The sequence below is a fragment of the Alosa sapidissima genome, chromosome 6, assembly GCF_018492685.1.
Source record: "Alosa sapidissima isolate fAloSap1 chromosome 6, fAloSap1.pri, whole genome shotgun sequence".
NCBI classification, from domain to species: Eukaryota; Metazoa; Chordata; class Actinopteri; order Clupeiformes; family Clupeidae; genus Alosa; species Alosa sapidissima.
The window spans coordinates 11,291,506-11,306,957 of NC_055962.1; the positions used below are offsets into that span (position 1 = coordinate 11,291,506).

The window sequence follows — 15,452 nt, forward strand, 5'->3', positions numbered from 1 at the left end:
ATCAAAACAGCTATCAAACTGGCCACGATGTCCCTCCAAATTATATTCTCCTGTGATTTTAAGTGAAGCCAGAGCTCCATGGAGCGGCAGTCCTCATAAATAAACCTTGAGTTCTCGACCTCCCCAATTTCCTGCAGATGAACTAGAGTGAAAATGCAAACAGCGAGGGACCATACATGTGATTCATTGATCATACGGCCTTCTGTTTGACTTTAGCGCTGCCAGATTGCAGTATATCTCGGCTCTGTCTCTCTGCCTGGGATTACAATAAGGAAGCTTTCAGGTCAGTAGAGCTCCGTCTGACAGCAGGAGAGCTATTTGTAATTACTGTTACAGATTTTTTTATTGGATTCCCTCTCAATATAACATTTTAAATGACTCTCAGATGTAATGTCATTTTTACCAACCGGACTCCTCACGGACATGGTCCAGACCACGAAACTTGCTGGGAAACATGGGACTCGGAACAACAAGACCATTTAGCACATTTATCAGCACACTGAACATTATTATTAACCTGCAACAGTATTTTTAGACCATTTCCCTTTAACAAATAAAAACGTTTGAATTGAAAAACAAACTACCAGATCTTTGAGTAATACCAGACCCTTGTGTAATTCAGTTCGGTTAGACCTTGGTGGTGGTTACCCCTTCACTGTTAAATGCTTTGGATGTCTTGCTTGTTGTTGTTGTTGTTGTTGTTGAGTTTGTGATGGGCACGGTCACCTGTATCTGTCTGTGGCCTGAATGAAGACCTGCAGCCACTGGTCATTGAGTGTCCTAAGTCTCCCCTCAGCTGTGTCAATCAGACGGAGGCCGATGCTCAGCTCATTCAGAGTGCCCAGGTCAGGAGCCAGCCCACTCAGCTCCAGCAGACCCCTCTGTGTAGGAAACCAACAAGAGACTTTAACGTCGGGGGTCAGTGGAGGATAGACCATAACAATATCAATCACTTTTATTGATTATGTGTATTTTAGTGCAGTGTGCTACACAGGTCAGATGAGCAAAGCATTCTTTTAAAATGAATTTGGTAAACATAAAAGTATTATTTAACTCATTAAACATATAAACATCCTATGAATACCATTAACATAACATAATGACTAACTGACTGATAGACCAAATGGTTGAATGAATAAATTAATATATACTGCTCAAAAAAATTAAGGGAACACTTCAATCATACACTGGATCGGTACTCTGACACAGCTTGGTTCCGAGCACAAGTAAAACTTTTGAGGCGAGTGTTTTATTTTGCAAGAACTGTCAGACATTCTGTGAATGTAGTTTGTGAATGGAGAAAGGAGTGGAAGGTTTCAAAAAATGTGTTTTAACAATTGTGGAAAACTGTAAGTGTTCCCTTAATTTTTTTGAGCACTATATAACAGATTAGAATGAATAGTCTATTTCTGTCAGTCTGCTAGGAGAGCAAGAATACGTTGTGTGTGATTCTGCACAGTTGCGTGCTGTGATAGGAGAGAGGGGTGCAAGGCACCTTGAGGTTGTCCAGACTGGAGTTGGGTCTGAGAAGGCCACTCTCAAAGCCCCTCAGATGAAGCTCCAGGGAGTCCAGCAGACCACTGAAGTTCTGATACTGCTCCAAGTCCTCCTGACGGAGTAACCCACACATATGCACACACACACACACACACACACACACACACACACACACACACACACACACACACACACACACACACACACACACACACAGAGAGGGAGGGAAAGAGAGAGAGAGACACACACACACACACACACACGTGAGAACAGATCAATTATACATCCACTATGTAAGTGAACATCAAAGCCATTGGTTTCCAGAATTAAAGATGGTGCTCACCTGAAGTTGCTCCCGTCTCAAAATAAGTGCCTGGCCCAAGTGAACAATGTCGCGTGATAACAACCTGGTCTCTGATTGGATCAGAGCAGCTCCTTGGGGTTCTATCTGGCCAATGAGAAGCTTGGCAGCCTCTAATACTTGTCCCACACTGGTCTGCAAACCCTCCATTCCCAGTTGAATATCCTGGAAGTGAGGATATAAAAAAGAGTGAGAGAAAGACAGAGGGAAGAGATAGGGGAAAACAATCATTGTATCATTGGGGGCCAGGACCGTCTTTCAGGCCTTAAAAGTTAATAATAATAATAATAATAATAATAATAATAATAATAATAATACATTTTATTTGTAACACACTTTACATACAAGGTGAAAGCGACATTAAAAACAGTGAAAAGGTTGACACATTAAGATATCATAAAAGGCAGCAACCATCAAGGCTACATTTAAATTTAAATGTAAAGTTGCATTCAATTATCTCAGAAGTCTCACTTGACAAATCACATTGTCAACCAGAACAACAACAAAGCTTGTCCACCTGTAATTCAATGTTCTCATCATACATAAATCATCAACTGATTATCATCTCTGTTGTTATAGTAAACAGTGAGAAAATTAATGAATGACGGTTATGTTACTATTTTTAAATGCCATTGCTACAATACCAAATGTGTTGCCTGGGTAACAAAACCTAACAAACATCCATAGTTAATTAGAGCTAGTCCACAGGGCAGCAAAGTACAAAGAACTAAGAGGGTAAAATGCCTCTTTTGAAGATGAAGTGTGCCAGGCTGAAGATGGAACATTACATGGCTTGAGGCCAATTGACACATGTTTGTGTTACTATTAATGTGTTTTCCTGGTTAAGAGATGGAGGCTTTGGAAAACAGTCTTTGTTTGGTACTGAAAAGTACCAAATAACCTTCACAGTCCTATATTCACTCACCTGAAGTTGTTTTTGCAACCACTTAGATTACCTAGATGTTCTAATCTATTTATTTAAAAAGGTAGAGTTGTCTGTTGCTGACAGCTGCATTGATTCTGTATATGTTTTTATCCTAAGAATTATTTCACATCGCTCCATGTTATAGCAGTTAGAAGGTGTGGTAAGGTAGGTTCACAGATCAAATGAATAACATGGATCAATATGTGCGCACATTACACTGTATCGAACACCTGAATAACACAGCTAAATGCCATTGTACCTAAGGCTGTGCATACCTTTGGCCGTGCTTACCTCTCTTTGCACTGATGATGGTCTGAATGTACAGCACTGTAAAGCACTCTGCACCTTTTCTTTTGATTTGGATCAATTAAACACAAAAGCACTTTTCTACTGTCGCACGCATGCTATTTGTTTATTGTTTAACATCGGCTTTGCAAATAATAATGTCCAAAGACACGGTAGAGTATGTTGCATGATGTATGTTATGTGTTGAATAAAAGTATGATGTATTGCGACATCAGAAGCAAGTCAAATTTGTAGTTTCATTATTCCATCGAACTACAGATCCGCTACCCGATCTGGCAAACTTACATAGTGCGCTTATAGCCAATAAGCGAAGCGAATGCAGAAATGCCGTTCACCCTGTTATGTGTTGATGAACCACTGAAACGATTTTGGAAACATTATATTAATGTACAAAAAACTCTTTGGTGTTGCTTTAAAAGAACGTGTTTCTGTATCGGCAGTACACACGGTGTGCAAGCTCTCCTTTGATGGAGCATTAAGTGTTTACCTATGATAACAATGTGACCCTCTCCCACTCCCCCCAACAGGGGCTGATGACTCTCTTGCCCAATGGCTGTGCTTGCATTAGTGTTAGCGTTAGCACTCACGCTAAGAAACTCCAGGCTGGCTTGGATGTGTTCCGTGGGGTCTCCCTCAGTGTCTTCAGGGGCTCCGGCTGTGGCTGCTGGGGGTCCTCGGCACTGCTCCCAGAGCTGGGTGAGTTGCCCAGAGCAGATGCCCGTCAGACGGACATACTCCTGCCACAACTGCAGCAGCGCCCGACTCTGACGATGCTCCTCTCTCGCCACCTCCACCACCGACATCCACCTGCCAGAATGGGCCGAGTGGGAATACATCAGACTACATACTATATGGACAAACCTGTATGGACACCTGGCAACACCGATAGGAACTTTTAGGACATCCCATTGTGAATATATAGGTAAAGGATAGCTGTAACAGCTTCCACTCTTCTGAGGAGGCTGTCCACAAAATGTTGGTGTGTTTCTGGGATTGTTTATTTATTTATTTATTTATTTGCCCATTCATTCAGAAGAGCATTTGTGAGGTCAGGCACTGATGTTAGATAAACAGGCCTGGCTCACCATCTCAAAGGTGTTTAATGCAGTTGAGGTCAGGGCTCAGTGTGGGCCTGTCAAATTCTTCCACATCCAACTCACCCAGCCATGTCTTTATGGACCTTGCTTTGAGCACCCTACAGTACCACTTGAATTCACTGAGCTCTTCAAAATGACCCATTCTTTTGTGAATGCATAGAGTTCTATGGACACATCTGTAGTAGCGATTGTTAGTATGTAGTATCAGTCGTTTTGTATACAAATCACATCTGTAGTAGATGGATAAAAGCATCTGCTACAGTAAGCATCACAACCTTCACCGTATTTGCAATGTTGGTATCCAGACAGCTACTTCCTGTTGATCTGTGATCTTAAGGAAACACTACACACGACTGTACAGGAAAGAGATTCAACAAAAGGTTGATACAGTCTATGGATTGAACCCTCTAACGCCTTTCCACTCTGCTCTGCAGACAGCTGCGGTCTCTGTCTGCTTGTGCATCTCACTGCTGTGTCTAAAGACTTAATGAATGTGTTTGTCACCTGCGTCACACTCGAGCGAAAGGCCCGGTTGAAATATGGCCGCCGGGGGCCGCGCCGGGCTCTGGGAGCAGCAGAGGCAGTGGCGCTATTGGAACCACATGCTGCTCCAGAGAGGGGGGGGGGGGGGGGGGGGGGGGGTTTGAGGGAACACGCAATCTCCTCCAACCACCCTCTGATTTATTACACCATAGACAGGGACCGCAGAGAAAAACTGAAAGGGGGGGGGGGGGGGGTGAAAGAGAGAGAGAGAGAGAGAGAAGGAGACAGAGAAAGGAGAGAGACATCTGGCTCTAAAGCCCCCTTTCATTGAACTATCAAATGGATCAAGGACATCTAAAAAAGAAGCAAGGAAGACACTGAGTGAGAGCTGAGGAGAGAAAGAGAGAGAGAGAGAGTGAGAGAGAGAGAGAAGATGAGATGCAGAGAAAGGTAAGAGAGCCAGACAAAGTAGGAGAAAGAGAGGGATTTGACAAAGAGTGGGAATGGAGGAGTGACGGAAGATAGAGAATAGGGAGTCATAGGGAGAGAGAGAGAGAGAGAGAGAGAGAGAGAGAGAGAGAGAGAGAGAGAGGTGCTGACATTAAAAGAGTAAGCCCATCAGTAATCTGGCTTGCAGTGCGAATCTCTGCTGAGACTTTTATGGCAGACGATTATGGAAAAAAGTGCCGTTTGAGCGATGGCAAGTGAAGTGATGTGAAGCAGTAGAGTGTTTGTATCTGAGCTCTCCTGTGTGCCAAGGTATGCACGAGAGAGCACAGCACAGCACCACACAGCAGCGTGCAGCACAGCACAAACACAAGCCACTAATGCGTGCGCTGTAAATCTGTCTGGAGGTCCAGACAGTCAGCCTCTCTGAATCACCCATTAGGTGGTGTGTGTTTGGAACATCATGTTCCAGTGGAAGCCAATTAAGAAAGGAGAAAAATATACATATGCAAGGCTATGACACACACACACACACACACACACACACACACACACACACACACACACACACACACAGACACAGACACAGACACAGACACAGACACACACACACACAAACACACACACACACACACACACACACACACACACACGATTCCAGCATAAAAGGCATCCGAGGGTTTATCTGTGCTAACGTCACAGTCTGCTTAAGTCAGGCTTTCCCCAGAGGGTGGGCATAATGACTTTCAATGAGCGGAGAAAACACTGCTCTGAGGATCAGCACATAAACATTTCCACTCAGTAGTCTCTTCAGCAGCTACTCAATACTGGTTTACGCTAGATACAGCCAGCAAAGGTACAGATCTACAGAAGAACTGAATAGTCACCAATTAGCCAATCACAGAAGATAGAGCAGATGTTCCCATCCTTTTTTGGACTAAGGCACACCAAAGGTCAAACTAAAATGCCAAGCACTGAACAACATTTGAGAAGTGAGAACCCTGGAACATAGATACATTGTACATGGGAATCTGTCGTAACAAGGGCCTCTCACCAGGTAACTGTTAGCTAGTTAGCTAGCTAGTTACAGCACTGATTGGCTCAGTAACTGCTTTACACACAGTGAGTACAGTAAGAGTCGAGTTTCACCAGGTAGCCAGGTAGCTGGTACTTTGTCAAGTACACTATTTTCTGGTACAGTAACTTCTCATCAAGCTGCTGGGCTCTCCTGTCATTATCATCATCATCATCATCGTTATCATCATCATCACTCACCGCGCTCTCTCCCTCTCCACTCGCTCCGTCAGCAGGCGGCCGGCATCAGAACTCACTCTCTCGCGCAGGCTGACCAGTGCAGCGTCCACAGATGACCAGAGGTCAGCCCCCTCCTCTGCCTGCTGCTGCAGGGCCTGGGCACAGGATGCAAGGACAAGGGGTCAGAGAAGGAGAGAGAGAGAGAGAGAGAGAGAGAGAGAGAGACAGAGAGAGAGAGATCCTATCATCCTGCTATTACTTGTACTACCGTTCATTCTGTGTTCACACGTCTATACTGCTGTATATTGTTCAAAAAGGTTCAATAGAATTCATTGTATTTAATGAATTCATATTTTAATCTTTATAGCAAAGGCCTTAATAGACAAGCTTCCCAAATATATTTGCATGTCTTCCGTCATTTCGCCCTACTGCATACAGCACTCGTTCTTCACACAAGCTCCCCCTACAGTCTACAATATCACAAACCAAACTGGAGGAATCTGCCTTTTCATCCTTTCACCACATGCCTGGAATGAGCTTCAACACACGCTCAACTTGGACTCCTTACCTTCCTTAAATGTTCTTAAAAGTACTTTAAAGTTAGCTTACACTGAGCAGTGTCACTGCTTATAGTGTTATTTTTCATTTATTCTTTTAGCTCTCCTTAGCCTTTGTTGTCTCTGTCTCTGTGTCTTCTGTGTTAGTGTGTTATTGGTGTCTTTGGACTGTGTCCATGCCCCATCTTGTCCATTCACTGTCTTTCTAAATTAAATCATTGCTGCCATCATGACCAGGACTCCCTGGCAGAAGAGAAATTGTGTCTCAATAGGACCTTCCTGGCAAAATAAAGATAAAAAAAGAAGAAATTGCAGTATTTCTGTATTCTTTCTTTTGTGTCACTAGTGTCTCGTTTGTAACAATAACTTTGGCAACACTGTACTCAAAGAGTCATGCTAATAAAGCACCCTTTAAAAAAAAAAAAACATTTGAGAGAGAGACAGAGAGAGAGAGAGAGAGAGAGGGTGTGAGTGGTTTCATTGTTCTTTCTGCTTTGCTTTGGCAACACTGTATCTGGTATCTCTAGAGACCCTTCACTGGGCCTCATTCTCAACGTGGCCCTCAGCTTCTCACCTGCATCTGGTCCACGTGGTCACTGCTTTCCTGTAGGGACAGGCATGGCGTCCTCTGCTGCTGCTCCAGACCGTACTGGGTCCTGGCGCTCACCAGCGCGCCCTCTGCCAGCTCCCTCTCAAACCCGACCCACTGATCCCGGACCTGCCACAGAGAGGGTCTGAGGGTGGCCACCTGAGAGAGAAGCAGAAGGAGACACTGATTAGAGACCAGAGGGGATTTCAGCAGGGGATTTTACCCCCATCAAAAAAGAGAGAACAGCTGTGTGTTTTTGCATTATGCAATGTCATCCTTTGACAAATTGTATGAGAGACTTGACTGTCTGCATTTACAAACAAAATTGACTGACAAAAAAAAATAAACCCAAAAATAATTGAATTCATTTGTAACATTATGGTACTCTAATAAGTATTGCACATTAAATAAGTTATATTTTCTAACGTAATAGGGTTATGTGCCATACATATTTATTAAGGGCAACTCTGGCAGATACAACAAAGTGGAAGGACATGACTGATTATAATTTGAGTTCAACATTGTGTGTGAGTGGCTCTGAATGTACCTGTTGCGTAAGAAGAGAGTGGTCCTGCGTGACATCATCCACCAGCACAGAGAAGGTCCGGTCACTGGGGTGCTCCTTATCCTCGGACAAACGGACAGCTTTCAACTCCAGCAGCTCCACGGATTTCAGACTGAGCTTCTCCTCAATGTCCTAGAGAACCGAGGTAAGCAGACAATGCACATATTGTATATCTTAGCAGCACTCTGTACATACCATAATTTCCCAACTATTAGCCGCGGCTTATACATTGCTTTTGCAAAATTTCTACAGCTATGAGGTTAAAGGGACACCAGGCAAGCCTGATGCTTTTTCTCTACGAAACTCCCCCTCGCTCTGTCTGAAGCTCTTTTCCTTTTCTTTGTGTCTTCCGTCAAGGGTTTTCGCTGCTTCTTCGTCGGCTCTGCCATTATACACACGTTTGCAACAATCTCTAGCGTTTCGTTAGCCTGCCTCTGTGCTGTAAACTGATCCTGCTTCTGTCGGCGGGTAGGATACACCGAACTTGCAAGTGGGATATTCTTCCTACAGGCAGTAGGGGCGGGCGAGAGAGCCTTCATTCACCCCGTAATGAGTCATTTAACCATATACCGACTTACGAAGATGATTAATTAACACAAAAACGTTGCCTGGTGTCCCTTTAATACACGGGGGCAGTTAATATGGTATTAATATGGTTTTGTTTCTTTTAACTTGCATAAAACACTGTCCTGCGGCTTTTACACAATGTGGCTAATACACAGGAAATTACTATAGCCTCTTGTGAATGTAACAGTGGTCTGATGAACACCAAAGAGCACAGGCCCTGATGTAGAAATAAATGAAATAATTGGTGATGCTACACAAGTAAGGCCTACAACTACAGATACAAAAGAATGCAAAACAAGTCTCTAATGTCAAGCTGTCTTTATAGGGAGCCACAGTATACATACACACACACATACATAGACAAACACAACCCACCTGAAGCTCCTGTAGGGCCTTCTCTATGTGAAAGCAGCTGTCTGGTCTCTCATACCCACTCAGCATCTTCCTCTGTGCGGACAGCCAGCTGTGCAGACGATGCAGACGGCCCTCTCTCTGAGAGCACACGTGCAGACGGTCCTCCACCTGCCGCACCTACAGGGCATCAAAAGCACAGCTCATAGTCCAACTTCAAATATAAAAACATAAACATGGGTTTAGATAAGGTTTGCTCCACCAGTTTAGTGCAAAGAGTTGCGTATGACTACCGGTATATGATTGTTGTTATGATGTTATGACATATGCTCTATGCTGCACCCTATAGGCTATGACGTGTAACTACACTTATATTACTTTGCACTCATACAGTGGGTTTTAGGTGCATATCAAATGTTTATGGAGTATTTACCAAATTAACAATAATGATGCAGGTATGTGAGACCTCAACAAAACATATTTTATTCTTTTCTATTTTATTTTATTTTTTTTTCACTCCTATCTGATGACCTGCCAGTGGGAGTCAGCCCAGTTGAGTGTTCCCTGGGTCATACCTGATTGTCAGCCTTGGCCTGCAGTAGGACACAGCGCAGGTGAAGCGCTCCAACCTGCTCGGCCAGAAGCGTCCTCTCCTCTCTGTCCGCCTCGTCCTTCACGTGGCCGGCCTCCTCCACCAGCTGGCTCAGATGGTCCATGCTTGGCTGGTGACCGGAGATCTCAGCCTTCAGATCCTGACACACACACACACACACACACACACACACACACACACATACACACAGAGACAGAAAGAGAGAGAGAGAGAGACAGACAGACAGACACACACACACACACACGCATGCACACACACAGACACACACACACACATCCACAGACACACACATGCATGCACGCACGCACGCACACTCACACACACAGACACACAAGCACACGCAAACATAATACAAGAATCAAGTCTGTGTATCAGTGGACAATTTGTCATGTCAAGGCAAAGAGCTTGTGGCATCTAACACAGATTGCATGTGTACAGCTGCACTTCATGTAGCCAGCTGCATATAGGCATAGAGCACATCAAAAGCTCTGCATAATATACAGTATATCTAGCCATGTCTAGCTGGATAAGAGTTGTCTATGAGGATAAGAGGCGGTCAACGCCTTATAGCAATAAACACCTGGCAGTGTTTGAGCTGACTGGCATGTCCGAGGGCATCCGTGACCTCCTGGAGCATCTCCGCCTCCTCCTCGTCCAGTCTCTTCTCCACGTCGCCCAGCCAAGCGCTCAGGTCCAACAGCAGCTCATGGGCAGGCAGCGCACACAGGATCTGTCAATCAAGTCAAAAAGAAGATAAACTTAGCAAAAAATACATAGCATAAAATAATAGCTGTTATTCAGCTGTTACATTTGAGAGTAAAGAAAAAAAATCATTAGAAATGCAAGTGGATGAATGTGTCAGCATTCTAACTGTATCTAAATGCTCAACATCATGGATTCATGAGCACTGCTGCTAAAATCTTTATCTACTCTACACTGTATCATATTGTAAATCACTATATAAAAAATAATAATTAAGGGTAAAGTGTACAAGCTGTTCCGGAATAGAGGCTTTTGTTCAAATATACCTATGGCAACTGGAGCAGCGTGAGCCACAGGTGTTGATAACAGATGGAACGAAGAAATGCCAACGAATGTGGGAGAGGCGATTAGAACCGCTTCAGTGAGATACCAGAACCCTCTCGCTTTGATGCCTGAACCCTACAACCCTTACTAATGAGAACAAAAGCCCATGGCAGACCCGAAGAGTGAAGAGAGAGAGAGAAGAAGAAAAGGAGAAGAGGGTGACAGAAGAACGAGTGGAGAGGAGGAATAGAGGAGAAGAGGGTGATAGAAGAACGAGTGGAGAGGAGGAGGAGGAGTGGAGGAGAAGAGGGTGATAGAAGAAGGACTGAAGAGGGAGAGACTAATTGCCATACTGAGAGGGCCTTTGTGAACTGGCCTTCACCGGGCACAGCTGTGGGTCTCACGGGAGGAGGGAAAGTAGGGGTAGATGTGTTGAGGTGGAGGGTGGGTATGAGACAGGGCTGGGGTGGACAGGCATGGACAGGGTAGGAGAGGAGAGTAGAGAACAGGAGAGGAGCGGAGAGCCGTAACTGGAGCGCTGAGTCACCTCAGGGGATTGCTCAGGTTTCCCGGGTCTCACCATTGTTCCTGACCATCAACCGTGGGCAGCATGATCTCATCGCTGACACGACATGATGATGGATTACAGCAATGCCTGCTATGAGCCCTCCTTACACCTCCTTGACATGCTGATAGTGATTCAGCTTTTTGGGAAGAGCTCAAAGCAGAAATCACCTGATTACTCACCTTCATGTTCTTCATCTGTTTTTCTTAAATATTTGATTAATTTCATTTAATCTTTTTTTTTTAAATGATTCAGATTCTAATTGAGACTTTACTGAGATGGGACTGCATCTAGAGACAGGAAATGAGTAGGGGAGAGACTGGGAGTGGGGCCCTAGGTACCCGATGACCTGTATGGCATGGCATGCTATCTCTATCAGTTTTAGTCCCGGTGCCAAAAAACAACATGCCCTCATGCCTGAACGACTATCGACCTATTAGCCCTCACATCACTAGTGATAAAGGTGTTTGAGAGACTTCAATTTTTTATTAAAAACATCATCTGCTCCTCCATCCCTGACACTATTGACCCACTGCAATTTGCTTACCGATAGATCTACTGAGGGTGCCATCTCTTATGTCCTTAATACCACTCTTAGGCATATTGCCAGTGGAAAAGGGAATTATGTGAGGCTGCTGTTTATTGATTATAGTTCAGCTTTTAACACCATTGTTCCTCACATGCTGGACTCTAAGCTCAAAGACCTTGGACTGAACACCCCCCTTTGTGACTGGATTTTGAACTTTCTTTCTGGCAGACCCCAGGTAGTGAGAATGGGTCAGTTCACCTCTAAATCCATCATTCTGAACACAGGAGCAAAAACAAAGCCACTAAAATCATTAAGGACTCCACCCATCCCAGTAACTGTCTGTTCAGTTTGTTGAAGTCAAGCAAGTGCTTCTGCAGTTTGAAGGCCAAAACTGAGAGGCTAAGAAAAAGCTATTTCCCTCAGGCCATTAGACTCCTCAACATGGACATGCCAACTCCAACACTGAATCCCATAATAACATTATTATTATTATTATTATTTTATTTTCATTTTTATTATTATTATTATTATTATTATTATTATTATTATTATTATTCAAGTCACTTTATACTATTGTATTGAATTATGTATTATTAACATCTTAATTATAATCTGCTTTTAATCTTATCTGTTTTACTTAGATTCTTCTACTTTACACTGTCATGAAGCTAACCAGGCTTACACGTACGCTGAATTTGAATCAAACGTTCTTTAGAACACAGCTGATCAACCGTCTGCCTTCACTTTTGAATGAGAATCCATTGCCATTGACGGTCATTATTTAGAGGTCTTTAGACGAAGATAATGACCGGTAGAACTTTGGAAAATCCCATTCAAATCGATGGAGCATTCTAATTGCATTGTGAAGAGCTGTATAATAAATACTAATATAACTGTGTATGTGATGAATAAATCTCTCTGAATCTCTGAATCTTGTGCCTCAGCTCATTCTGTTTATTTTGCAAGACTCTTGTTGCTTTCAGCCCCCAGCTTTGACGCACCTGCTTCGTCCAGCTATGTAGTGTTGGCAGAGTGGACGTCACATCTGCCCAGCTCTGCTTCAGCTGTGCCAGGCGCTTCCGTAGGCACGGGGCATCGCTGTCCATCAGCTGCAGCAGCTGCGTGCCAGCGTCACAGGTAGACGACCACTGGGCACGCCGCACCTCCGTCTGCTGACCCAGACCCTGCCGGTGGGCACGCGGACACAGAAACACGTCAGGACAAGACAGTATGAAACAGCCACATCACAGGAGCGATGGCCCATGTGCTTTCAACCACATTAATTAATGTTAAGGTTTAATTAAAGGCTTTTTTTTCTGAACAGAGTGCATTTGCTACTTTCCTTTTTACTAAGTCACAGGAGCAATTTATGCGAAGAAAGATGTAGATATGAATGTGTATTTAGCCATGTAAGGCTGGGCTGAGCCCCTGAACATAAACATTTATAATCATATAATATACAAAATACTTCATAAATTCATAAAAAATGCACATATTCTCTCTTTTTAGCTTTTTAAATGTGAGAGCCAATGGGTGGAGTACCATGAGCAGCGTGAGCTGGGTCCAGCTGAGATCCCGGGGCTCTGATTCAGGGTGGCACCCCCAGGCCTGCAGCTGATCCTTGGCTTCGGCCAACCACTCCTGCAGGGACTGGGAGTCTCGCTGGAATCTGCAGCACAAGGAGAAACACACATACACACACATACATACATACAGTATACACACACACACACACACACACACACACACATGTTAGTATGCATGTACATGTGAGTGTGTGTGTACCTGTGTGTGTGTATGTGTTTGCACCCTCCACACCTCTCCCACTGTTCCCTGATCTGATCTGAGAGTGTCTCCTCCATCATCAGCCTCCTGTGCACGGAAGCCCAGCGCAGCTCCAGACCTGATCCTGGCACAGTGGTTTTCGTGCCCAAAGGGCTACAGCCCCTGTCCTCAAGGGCTCTGCACTGATCCAGGACCAGTCCAAACTCAGGCCGGCTCTCCTCCAAAAGCTGCCGCAGGTGCTGTACAAAAGACAGAGAGACAGAGTGAATAAAGGACCCAGAGTGGATGGGAGAAAGAGAGAGAAAGACAGAGGAACAGAGAGACAGAGAGAGAGGGGGGAGGAGAGAGAGAAAGACGAGAGAGACAGAAAGAGAGAGAAAGGCGAGAGACAGACAGAGAAAGGCAGAGAGAAAGTAGGGAAAAGTTGGACAAAAGCAAAGGAAGAAAGACATGTACTAAATATACTTAATATATCTGTGAGGAGACAAACAAAGGACCAACAACAGATTGCATGGGACACAGATGAGGAGATGAAGAATGAAGAACACAGCGGATGAGAGAGAATTCTATTAGCACTTTGTATACAAATCCATGTATGGAGCCTTCCAATACCTCCCTGCCTTGCCAAACAACAGCCCACACACACACACACACACACACACACACACACACGCACACACACCTGTACCTGCCTGTTGCCTGTACCTTTGGGCTCCACTCGAGTTGGACACACACACACACATACACACACACATACACACACACATGCACACACAGCCACACTGCACCAGAGAGATGAGGTCTGGTAATTGTAGGGAGAATAAATGGCAATGGCACAGCCTGAGCACCAGGAAGAAATGGCAAGATGGAGAGAGAAAGAGACTGATAAAGAGAGAGAACATGAAAGTTCGGCAAATAGGCCCCTCCATCTCCTGCTAGATAATCCAATTTGGACCTGAAGTGGGAGAGCACCAAAAGAAAGAGATAGAGATAGAAAGACAGAGACAGAGAGAAAGAGAGAGAGAGAGAGAGAGAAAGAGAGAGACCCACCACCGACACTGCCTCTCGTTCCTCTCGCTCTCTCCATCTCTTCTCCCTACTCAGACGAACGGGGTCGTACGCAGAAAAGCCTTCAGGAAATGATTTCAACTCCACCACTGTGCCAATTGAGCTGTGGTGGAGGACTGGAGACTGTACAGAGACTCAATAGAGCCCTCCCATGGCAGAGAGAAAAATATATATATATATATATAACACTGCCAAAATTCATTCTGTCAAACTTGAAAATATCACAGCCCTCTTCAGGTCTTACGGAAATGTGAAATGAAAGAAATGGCAAATGACATGCAGTTTCTGAACCTTTCTGAACAGTACATGGGACAAAACATTAATCCTAGGTTTCTTTTCAATCAGGTAGTCATTTATAAGTCATCATATAAATGTATTAGGTTATATCATGTGAATTATAGGCTATTCTCTGTGGGGTAACTCCTGCAACTACATTAAAGGTTGATTTCAGGCCCAAAAAAGGCCCAAACATGAATGATCACATTCATCTAATCTTTCCTAACGATCCGCTAGCTGCCTGCCCAGTCCCGGCGTCATGGGGGGGGCTTTGGGGGGCCGGGCCCGTCCTGGAAGTCATCTTTGCCCGCCCTGGACGAGCTTGGCTGCACCAACCAACCCCACTTCCCCAATCCCATAGATTGAGTTTGAACATGAATTAAATGTAGGCCTATATTATAGGTTTGTCAATATAGCAAGTAGCAAATAAAACTTGTAAAATCTGTATTATTCCGTAGCTTATTAATCAGGAACATAAGGTAAGCCCAGCTATCACCTTAATGGAAAGGACGTTTTAGTGGCGCAGTTTAGGTTAGCCTACTTCACTTCTGCACTAATCCGTCATCCGATGACAAATATGGCTTATCGGCT

General features: G+C 44.3%; 1 protein-coding gene across 2 annotated transcripts in view; it reads right to left on the reverse strand.

The window, feature by feature from the left end:
* The window catches only part of LOC121711914 (nesprin-2-like), a 140,106-nt gene that overhangs the window by 41,230 nt on the left and 83,424 nt on the right, over window positions 1–15,452 (reverse strand). For both annotated transcript variants that reach the window (XM_042095796.1, XM_042095795.1), the window contains 13 exons: window positions 13,551–13,756; window positions 13,275–13,401; window positions 12,734–12,916; window positions 10,193–10,342; window positions 9,575–9,751; window positions 9,024–9,179; window positions 8,064–8,213; window positions 7,502–7,675; window positions 6,392–6,525; window positions 3,677–3,896; window positions 1,841–2,023; window positions 1,496–1,609; window positions 727–881 (listed from right to left, as the gene is read on the reverse strand). In XM_042095796.1, coding sequence (XP_041951730.1) covers window positions 727–881; window positions 1,496–1,609; window positions 1,841–2,023; window positions 3,677–3,896; window positions 6,392–6,525; window positions 7,502–7,675; window positions 8,064–8,213; window positions 9,024–9,179; window positions 9,575–9,751; window positions 10,193–10,342; window positions 12,734–12,916; window positions 13,275–13,401; window positions 13,551–13,756 — 2,129 coding nt within the window. The remainder of the gene's footprint in view (window positions 1–726; window positions 882–1,495; window positions 1,610–1,840; window positions 2,024–3,676; window positions 3,897–6,391; window positions 6,526–7,501; window positions 7,676–8,063; window positions 8,214–9,023; window positions 9,180–9,574; window positions 9,752–10,192; window positions 10,343–12,733; window positions 12,917–13,274; window positions 13,402–13,550; window positions 13,757–15,452) is intronic.